The following is a 10,582-nucleotide window of genomic DNA, read 5'->3' as shown; positions in this document are numbered from 1 at the left end:
TGCAGATCAAACTGTTTTCATTCTCCAGTATTGCATGTGTCAGTTCAACATAAAAGGAGTAAATCTAAGGTTGTGATTCTCTGGGTCAGGATGTATCCCCCCCCCCCCCCCCCCCCCCCTAGCGATGCTGATTAATAGCAGAATAGCAGATCTACAAGATCACACAGAGTCACAGACTTGCAGTATTGTTATTATTTGCGGGGCACAAGCCCCATCTATGTCGAGCCTTTAGTCAAGTCAAGTCAAGTCACCTTTATTTATATAGCACATTTAAAAACAACAGAAGTTGACCCAAAGTGCTTTCCATATAAAAATTACATCATAAAATACAACATTAAAATAAACGTTTAGCAATACTTCATATAAGAAAAATACAATATTAGAACATTTAAAGAGCATGAAACAACAAAAAAGCCTACTGATTACAAAAAGGTTTAAAACATTTACAGGACTAGGAGCTGAAGGCAATTAGTGTGCACGTAAACAGTGTGTCCTAAACACAAACATTTAATGCCATTGACAATGAATGGCCAGTTCTGAGTGTTTGTGTTAACACAAACATTGAAGACGAGGACATACATTGTGATTGGCCAGAATGAGATGATGTATGATGACGTATAAGAGCGCCCCTCAATTCACACGGGTGTGATTTGTTTGCATATTCAGTATTCTAATGTCATTTCACAAATATGTTTCCTTTGCTTGGTGTTCTGTGTAAAGCACATTGAATTGCCTTGTTGAAATAAAATTGGCTTTGCCTTTCATAGTAACCCAAAAAAGTGATTACTTACAAATGAATGCTAATTAATGATAATAATTTCATGTGAATGGGTGTCTGAGATAATAGTAAGGAGCACACACAGGTAGCAGTTTTAATGACTTATTATAGCCTTCACACAATGCAGCTCCAATGATACAGTATTTGTATTGTTTTATTGTGCAATGGCATTGATGAATAAACACTTAGAATTTTAATGTGCAAATGTGAGTTAGTCAAATTTTCTTAACAAATGAATAATTGTCATTTTTGGCTCATTGTTCAGTTAGTTAAAAGTGCATAACTAGTCAATATCAAAGGATAATAGCTCTTTAAATAACACATTTGGTGGCTCTTAAAAGAGCCGTTTTGGGGGTGTGGCAGTGACAGATGAGTTTATGCACGTTCTCCGCGGATACGACGGGCAAGCTGGATGTCTTTGGGCATGATGGTCACCCTCTTGGCGTGGATGGCGCACAGGTTGGTGTCTTCAAACAGACCGACCAGATAAGCCTCTGCGGACTCCTGCAGAGCCATGACGGCGGAGCTCTGGAAGCGCAGGTCGGTCTTGAAGTCCTGTGCGATCTCCCTCACCAGGCGCTGGAAGGGCAGCTTGCGGATCAGCAGCTCGGTGGATTTCTGGTAACGACGGATCTCCCTCAGAGCCACTGTACCGGGACGGTAACGGTGAGGCTTTTTCACTCCGCCGGTGGCCGGCGCGCTCTTACGAGCTGCCTTGGTGGCGAGCTGCTTCCTGGGCGCTTTGCCCCCGGTGGACTTACGAGCTGTCTGCTTAGTTCTGGCCATTGTCTGTTCTATAGAGATCTAGAATAGAATGACTAAGCAGAGCAAACTGCTGACTTTATTAGCGCCACGGAGACGCCGTCGTCCTATGATTGGTCAGTGTTCTGAAACCTCCTTGTTTGGGGAGGTACCATGCATCACTGGCACCGATTGGAGGAGAGCTCTTTACACACGTCAATCTGACTGGGACTGCTGTAATATAGCTAATAAATGCTATGGAATACCAGTTTCCAGCAAACTGAAACAAATAATATACATGCATTGCTCTATGACACGGGGCATATAAATAAACATTTCTACAAGAGCACTCAAAAGGTTAAAAATGAGGAGAGAGTGGATAAAATGTATTATTATTCCAGTCCCATTGATCTTCGAAGAACCAGAACCTAGCCTACTTTACATTATTATTATTATTATTGTCTCCACCAGGCAGAAGGCATGGGGAGAGTATGTTTTGCACTCAGTTCGTCCATGTGTGTGTGTGAGTGTGAGTGTGAGTGCACACTAAACGAAGTGGAAACCGAGCTACACTGCCTAACCATCTGTCCATTGTACCAAGACATCAGAGACACATACTTCCCACAGATTACAACCACACACAGAGATTTTGAAAACATGACCAATGACAAAAAACTCCCATATCTGCTGGGCGAAGTACAACAATGTGCAAACACAGCAGCAAGATTTGTGAGTTGCTGTGATAGGAGAAGGCTATCAAATGGAACACAACCACCCTAAAGACTAATCATTGTGTATATCCCTGCACTATACCTGCATCAAGTGATCTTGGTACACAGAAGTTGATCTATTGAAGATTCTGACCTTCAAAGTACATATTTTTTGTTCTGATTGTATTTCTGTATCGTTGTATTGTTCTTTCTGCTTTGGCAATGTAAACATATGTTTTCTCATGCCAATAAAGCCCTTTGAATTGAATTGAATTGAGTGTGAGTGTGAGTGTGAGTGTGAGTGTGCGTGTGTGTGTGCGTGTGTGTGTGCGTGTGTGTGTGTGTGTGTGTGTGTCACTCCCATTGATGTCTTAAAAACGAGTCACTTGTTTCTCTGGTACTGGTGGCTTTATTTCTCTCACGTCAATCAACAAGCCAACATAAAAACTGATAAATAGAACAACAAAGCATGAAGCACATAAACATAACGAAAATATAGTACAAACAATATTCACCTCACTGGCTGCACATAGGGATCAAGGGAATGAAGGAAGGAACCCATATGAACAAAAACAATCAAGACTGGAAAGAAACACAATCGATCAATTAGACTCAAAACAAAACATAAACATAAATATTGACAAACAACACACAGAAACCAAAATAACCTGAACTGCCTTCACAACCCTCCTGTCTGCATGCTGCACAGGAGGAAGTGTACAATGCTTGTCAGCCATGCTGACTTGAACCCATATATGGTCATGAGACCGGAAATGACGTAGATAAATGGCGCAACAAATAAAATACTCTTTACCAAAACATCAAATAATGCAAAGTGGAAGGTAGGAAATAAGAAATAACAAAAACATAATTCTGGCAGCCAAACTCTGTGGACAGCTAATCTCCGGCACCGTTGGCTTGATCGCAGCCATACTTAGCCCCGCAAGCAGAACCCGCATGTAGTAAAGTTTCTGACACTTTGATTACTTTACACATTGGGTCCTGTTTCACGCTGGGCTGCCGCCAGTTACGCACACACAAATACAATGTAAACACGCCATGAGAAACGATTCTGCGCGCTTTTACCATGTTTATTCATGTGTTGACATACGAATGTGCGAACTATAAGTACCTTACATACCATACCGACACATCTCCTGTGTCGCGGAAGCCGTTAAGTATTTTTAATCCATGATTGATTAAAAATGTCGCTTCTTCCTACCTTGTTTATTGACACCTCATTGTACCGCCTATCTGGCTAGCTAGTGGTGCTACAGCTATGACGGAGCAGATCAGAGGCAGGGACGTAGCCCGCAAAGCCAACCGCACATCGGGAGGCGGTACAATAAACGGTAAATAAACAAGAAGAAATCAAAGCGACATTTTTAATCAAACATGGATTAAAAATCCAAACGGCTTCCGCGACACAGGAGATTTTATCAGAGGTATGTAAGGTACTTATAGTTCGCACATCCGTAAGCAAACAAAATAAAAAGCGCGGTAATAGCACGCCGATCGACGAAAGGTTGAGTTTGTATATATCCGCGTTCCAACAATCGCATTGGAAAATCTTAGCATGGCCAGGAACCCTATATAAAGCGACAATCAAATTTCATAAAAGCTTTATGTAGGGTTCCGAGAGGGGCTAAGCCATACTCTGCACACACACTCCCTGAATGCCACAGCTGAACCTCTGCCCCAAGGTTTTCACATTGGCCTCTTATAGCGCCACCACCAGGCCGCTTTGTGCAAAACTCTTTTTTTGGACAGTACACCAACAGATGTCCAAACATTATGAAAATTTGTGCACAGTCTCTAGAGCCATTCAATGAAACATGTCTTTCAGAGTGCTCTGTTTCAAACAAAATGCCACAAATCATGATCTTGTGATTTCAGTGAAATTGTGCATGCACATTCCCACTAGGCCAAGGAAGAAATGCCACTGGAACATTTTCAACTCAGCCTCATGGTGGCGCTATAACTGGCCGATTAGTGTTTTCACCTCTAACTGCATGGATCTGTGTAAAACTTTGTATGCACACTCCCTAGAGGCCAAGGGAGAACCTTTGCCTGGAAATGTACAAATAAACAATAAACATCTGCCCTTTATAGCTGCACCAGTAGGTCGGAAAATCACCACAACTCCTCAACAGCTTCAGCAGTGTTGGATTGCAGTGAAACTGTACGCGCACGCACACACACACACCAAGGGCATTTGTTCTAGTTTGCATCTCCATGGACACCTTTCCTTTTGTTACTAAACACAAGGATGTATGTGTGTAAAATACGTGGTTATCTCTTGTCTTAATGCATAATTAACCCTCATTCACGTACAAAATATTAATGTGGTCAATCTTACATGTAGGCCTATAATGTGCTTTTGGCACAGAAGTGATGATTGTGGACTAGAACTAAAACGTGTCTTGCACTTGAATATTATATGCAGGCACTGAATGTATTATGTCAGCTGGGGTTTCTTAATCTTATTTACATGTGGTCTGTTTGTATGGTTCTTAACATTTCTCTCTGTAAAGCAGTTGTACTGACATGTAACTTGTCGCAAAAAGGGAGCAAACTGCTGCATTTTATCTCACTAGCTCTGAGAGGCAGCAGTGCAGCACACACACTTTCAGTGTTGTTTAAAGGAGAAGTGACACGCCCCTCGGGAGCTAATAACTGCTATCAAACAATGCTATCATGATTCTGACGTCAGACTGGCGAAAGCTTTCCCCAACGACTTCTATGCGGGCTCGCCGGGCTTGGTGGCCGTGGTAGCATAGCAACTTATGCTACTATTTTGGTGTCACATTTAGCTTGAATACTGGGTGAAAGTCTCATTCAAAAAATTAATTTTTCGCAACATTGTTCAGGTGAACTGTGTGTTTATGCTTGTTCATTGTAATAATCAATATCGCTATGATTATTTTATTTATCGCCGCGTCGCTCCGCATGACAACATACAGTCTAGCCCGTCTCAGATGCAGGCTGCACACACACGGACGGACGGACGTATAGTCTCTGGTCAGGTCCCCGCATTGAACTGGGCATGTGTGTACGCACACACACACACGGCTATAGTGCATGACAGCGGGGAAGAGAGCTACAGACGCCCGAGGCAGATTCCGTGCCATTGCGTGTGTGTGTGTGTGCGTAGACGGGCTAGACTGTATGTTGTCATGCGGAGCGACGCGGCGATAAATAAAATAATCATAGCGATATTGATTATTACAATGAACAAGCATAAACACACAGTTCACCTGAACAATGTTGCGAAAAATTAATTTTTTGAACGAGACTTTCACCCAGTATTCAAGCTAAATGTGACACCAAAATAGTAGCATAAGTTGCTATGCTGTGTGTGTACACTCATGCCCAGTCCCCCGTAGAGGCTCATGATCTCGTCCGCAAGACTATGCCTCGGCATAGCGATATTTATTATTACAATGAATACAAACATAAACACACTATAGTTCACTTGAACAATGTTGTGGTAACTAACTACGGTATTACAGAGTGAGAGCGAGGGTGTACATGTCAGCCTGCGGCTGAGAGGGGAAAAGAACAGTAGTCGCGCTGCTCTCACAGCGGCCAGACAACAGCAGACCGTCCGTAGTCGCGACTGTCGCGCTGCGGGGCTGAGAGGTCTCAGAGCGGGCAGACAGGGGTGTTGGCGACCGGGGGAACATGGGACTCCAGTCCAAAATTTGCGCTTGTGCTGCAGTTCCCCTAAAAAACCCCACGCCAACCTCAATTGCATTCAAACTAAGCATTTCTGGCGAAAAAATATTTTTTTTCAATTACATTTATAGCCAATATGACGCTAAATGTACCGTCAAAAACGCTAGCCTGACCTATAGCCACTTGTGCTAGCGCCGTAGCCCCGTTTCAAACTGTTTCAAACTGTTTTCAGTCAGACCACGTGATGTGCTGTACCACCCATATTAATTTCGGGGCATGTCAGCGGACCTTTAAGATGTGTGGTCAGGAACCTCCCTATTTGGGAGGAGTCAGAGTTTACACTGGGAGGAACCGATCACTCCACTAGCAGTGATTGGTGGGAAACTCATACACACTCAGCCCGCTCTCTCATCCGTCTCTACGATTGGTGGGGCGCACAACCCCACACTATACTTTACTAAGCTGAATATATAAAAGGTCTCGCACGCCTCTACCCCGTCCCCAGCACATTTCTTCGAGTGCTTATTATTCTACAAAACCAAAATGAGTGGTCGAGGCAAAACCGGAGGAAAGGTGAGGCAGAAGGCCAAGACCCGCTCATCCCGTGCCGGGCTCCAGTTCCCCGTGGGTCGTGTCCACAGGCTGCTGCGTAAAGGCAACTATGCCCAGAGAGTCGGTGCCGGCGCCCCGGTCTATCTGGCGGCTGTCCTCGAGTATCTGACCGCTGAGATCCTGGAGTTGGCTGGAAACGCTGCCCGCGACAACAAGAAGAGTCGTATCATCCCCCGTCACCTCCAGCTGGCCGTCCGCAACGACGAGGAGCTCAACAAACTGCTGGGTGGAGTGACCATCGCTCAGGGCGGTGTGCTGCCCAACATCCAGGCTGTTCTGCTGCCCAAGAAGACCGAGAAAGCCGCGAAGAAATAAACCTTCATTTCGACTGACCAAACCCCACAAAGGCTCTTTTAAGAGCCACCCACTGTTTCTATATGAGGGTCATTTCTGCTATCTTCCACATTATATAAATGTATCAATTACGCTATTTAACTTCCTTGGTAATTCCTCTAGTATTATTTAAATAAGTAGTAGTAAAATGATGAACCTATTGTCTCTAAACATTGAGGTTATGAAGAGATTACAATTATACATTTATTATTTAAAGATCATGTGTGCCATGCTTGCAGCTATTTGACACATTGGCCTATGACAGACCTTTTAATGAAGTCTTATTTTGACAAGCTTCTTTAAAGTTGTTCATACACAAATACCACTTACAGCAATCATTACCTGGTACTTAAAATTAAAACAAGCCTTGTATTATAATTCAGCGTCAGACGTCTGACCTGGTTTAGCTGACAGGCTGTGAAAAGGCCATTTGCTTATCGATAAGATCTTCAGTGAAGTCAAGATATGAAGAAATTAGACGAATTATATATTTTTTTAGATCATGTGCCATGCTTGCAGCTGTTATAGTATATATATATTATAGTATATTTTATATATTTTTTAACTTGTGGATAAATATGTTCATCTTACATGATTGCTAGTGTAGTAGAGTAAATTAAATTAATTTAAACAGGCTTATGAATTAATCTGCAGTACTATTAAAAACTTTACATGCCCAGTATTAGCAGTACATTAGCCTACACTACAAGGCTGTGAAAAGCTATTTGCATTTGAATGAACTCTTCCTTGGAAAAGATGAGTGGTCCTTAAAAGGACCGTTGTGTTTAGAGCAGACAGAACAGTTTACTTGGAGCTGGTGTACTTGGTCACAGCCTTGGTGCCTTCAGACACGGCGTGCTTGGCCAGCTCACCGGGGAGCAGCAGGCGGACGGCGGTCTGGATCTCCCTGGATGAGATGGTGCGGCGCTTGTTGTAGTTAGCCAGTTTGGAGGCTTCACCGGCGATGCGCTCGAAGATGTCGTTGACGAAGGAGTTCATGATGCCCATGGCCTTGGAAGAGACACCGGTGTCGGGGTGGACCTGCTTCAGGACCTTGTATATGTAGATGGCGTAGCTCTCCTTCCTGCCCTTTCTGCGCTTCTTGCCGCCCTTCGTAGCGGTCTTGGTGACGGCACCCTTCTTGGAGCCCTTCTTGGGCGCTGGTTTCGCTACTTCAGGCATCGTGGTTGTATTCAAGAGAATAGTTCAGTTGCAGTGAAGAATGTGTAAGATGGCGCTCTCGTACCACTATTTATACAGAGCCAATCCAAATGAAGCGTGTGACTCCTAGCATATGATTGGCTGATCCTGTCACAAAGAGTCTTTGTTTTCTGTATTATGTTTCCCCGCTCGTGTGCTCTATTGTCCCTGTAACATTGTGAGGGGCTAAATATAATAGCCCCTTTAGGCTTTATACATTATTAATATGTATTGTTGTTATGTATGTGGTTCAATCATACATTATTTCAATAAAAGCACTGCTGTTATCTTGACATTGCCTAGCCAATGTCTAGCCAAGCTAGCCAAGCGCTTCGACAGTGATCTCCAAACCAAACTGTGCATCCTTAAAACCCAATGTAACAAGCTAAGAAACGGTGTAATTGCCATGACCAAATCAGCCAAAAGTAACTTTATCAATGATAAAGCCGAGGAAATCAAAAACAATCCTCGGGAGCTCTGGAAGCTACTAAACAACCAACTAGGCTGTGGTCAGAAACTCAAAACCAGGTTTACTAACATAAACATCAAATCAAATAACACCCTCATCACTGACAAGGTTGATGTAGCCAATCACTTGAACATCTTCTTTACAAACATTGCAACAATGCTGGTTAACAAACTGCCCTCCCACTCTGGGCGTTTTGGTGTAGAGCACATCAAAGGCTTCTACAAAAACCTAGGTGTTTGTAAAGATGATTTTAAAATGACAATGGTAACAACTGAGGAGGTACTTAAGAAACTGAGTGCCCTCCAACCCCACAAGGCCACTGGCCATGACAATATTCCCTCCAAATTTCTCAGAGACTCAGCCATTTCCATAGCTCCAGTCATCACCCACATAGTTAACCTCTCCATCAAACAAGGACAGGTCCCCAGAGATTTTAAACTGGCCAAAGTAACCCCCCTGTACAAAAAAGGGAGTAAATTAGAACCCGGCAACTACCGCCCTATTTCTATTCTAAGCTCCATCTCGAAAGTGATGGAAAAAATAGTCTATGAACAGGTTGAAAAGTATCTTGCCACTAATAAATTGTTGTACGAGTTCCAATCTGGTTTCAGAACATCCCACTCCACTGACACATGCCTTCTCTATTTGAGCGACCACTTCAAACATGAGGTGGATGCTGGAAAATACTGCGGCATGGTCATGCTGGACCTCCAAAAGGCTTTTGACACCGTGAACCACTCCATACTGGTTAACAAGCTTAAAGCTATTGGTTTTGATAGCACATCAGTGAGCTGGATGCAATCCTACCTGGAGGGGAGAGAACAGATGGTGGAAGTGAACGGAACACTGTCCCCCCCCCTCCCAGTGAGCTGTGGCGTCCCACAAGGAAGCATACTAGGGCCTTTACTGTTCCTAATATATGTAAACGACATGACTTCAGCTTGTGACTGCAACTTGTTCCTGTTCGCAGACGACTCAGCACTGCTGGTCTCGGACAGGAACAAACTGCAGGTTGAAAAGACCCTCAGCTCTGAACTCGGTAGAATCTGCACCTGGCTCGCTGATAACAAACTATCCTTACACCTGGGAAAAACTGAATCCATTCTCTTCGGATCAAATAGTAATCTCAAAAAGGCAGATGGCTTCTTGGTTAGAGTTGGTGATGATATTATCACACGGAAGGATCAAATTACCTACCTAGGTTCCATCCTGGAGGCCAATCTTTCCGGTGATAAGATGGCCACCAACGTAATCAAAAAAGTCAATCAAAGAACAAGATTCCTCTACAGGATCTCCTCACTGGTCGACAAAAACACCTTGAAGACCTTAACAGGAGCCCTCGTACAAGGTTTCTTTGACTATGCATCCACCTCCTGGTACCACAGCACCTCAAAGGCCCTTAAAACAAGGCTCCAGACCTCCCAAAACAAACTGGTCAGGCTCCTACTTGGCCTCACCCCCCGAACCCACCTCACCCCTGCCCACTTTGACAGGCTGGGATGGCTTAGGGTCGACGACAGAGTACAGCATCTTGCAATGGGTCTGGTCCACAAGATTAGATACACCACCAAGATACCCATGTACCTGTCTAAATACTTCCTTAATGTAAACGAAGTCCACACCCACAACACCAGAGGGAGTGCAACAAACCATGTACAACCCAGATTCGGCACAAACAAGGGACTAAATTCTTTTCGCTCCTATGCGACCAAAATGTGGAACGCCCTACCAACAGTCATTAAGACATGTGAATCCCTTGGCTCCTTCAAAACTGCTCTCAAAGGGCACCTACGGATGGCTGCAATTCGAAACTGGCCTCTGTAAAAGCTGAATTTTTATCTGGATTGTACTATGTTTTTGTATGGACGTGGTGTTGGGTGCCTGCACATATGCACACATGGCATCAACGCATGGTGTTGTGTGCAGGCGCCCTACACTCTGTCTTTCGTTTTCTTTTATCCCCCTGTTCCCCTCACTGTATATATATATTTTTCCCTTTTCGCTTCCTATATGATGAATTCCTGTTCTGTTCTTTAACTACATAGAAGTGTCTATTTGTTT

The 10,582-nt window shown here is 43.8% G+C and overlaps 3 protein-coding genes across 3 annotated transcripts; 1 reads left to right on the top strand and 2 right to left on the bottom strand.

Annotated features, from left to right (window-relative positions):
* Positions 1-1,153: 1,153 nt before the first annotated feature.
* On the bottom strand, positions 1,154-1,564 carry LOC308325591 (histone H3.2; the record flags this gene model as incomplete). The annotated part of the gene is made up of 1 exon (XM_080778124.1): positions 1,154-1,564. The coding sequence occupies one exon, from the start codon at positions 1,562-1,564 to the stop codon at positions 1,154-1,156; it is 411 nt and encodes a 136-aa protein (XP_080634250.1).
* Positions 1,565-6,450: 4,886 nt separating this feature from the next.
* Positions 6,451-6,834, top strand: LOC308325592 (histone H2A-like; the record flags this gene model as incomplete). The annotated part of the gene is made up of 1 exon (XM_080778125.1): positions 6,451-6,834. The coding sequence occupies one exon, from the start codon at positions 6,451-6,453 to the stop codon at positions 6,832-6,834; it is 384 nt and encodes a 127-aa protein (XP_080634251.1).
* Positions 6,835-7,636: 802 nt separating this feature from the next.
* LOC308325593 (histone H2B 1/2-like) lies at positions 7,637-8,034 on the bottom strand (the record flags this gene model as incomplete). Its single annotated transcript, XM_080778126.1, has 1 exon — positions 7,637-8,034. The coding sequence occupies one exon, from the start codon at positions 8,032-8,034 to the stop codon at positions 7,657-7,659; it is 378 nt and encodes a 125-aa protein (XP_080634252.1). The 3' UTR covers positions 7,637-7,656.
* Between the last annotated feature and the right edge of the window lie 2,548 nt (positions 8,035-10,582).

The sequence above is a fragment of the Protomyctophum bolini genome (genome assembly GCF_963924005.1).
Source record: "Protomyctophum bolini genome assembly, chromosome: 12".
In the NCBI taxonomy this organism is placed as follows: domain Eukaryota; kingdom Metazoa; phylum Chordata; class Actinopteri; order Myctophiformes; family Myctophidae; genus Protomyctophum; species Protomyctophum bolini.
The sequence above is the reverse complement of the archived record's forward strand: the minus strand, read 5'-3'. Positions and strand labels throughout refer to the sequence as shown.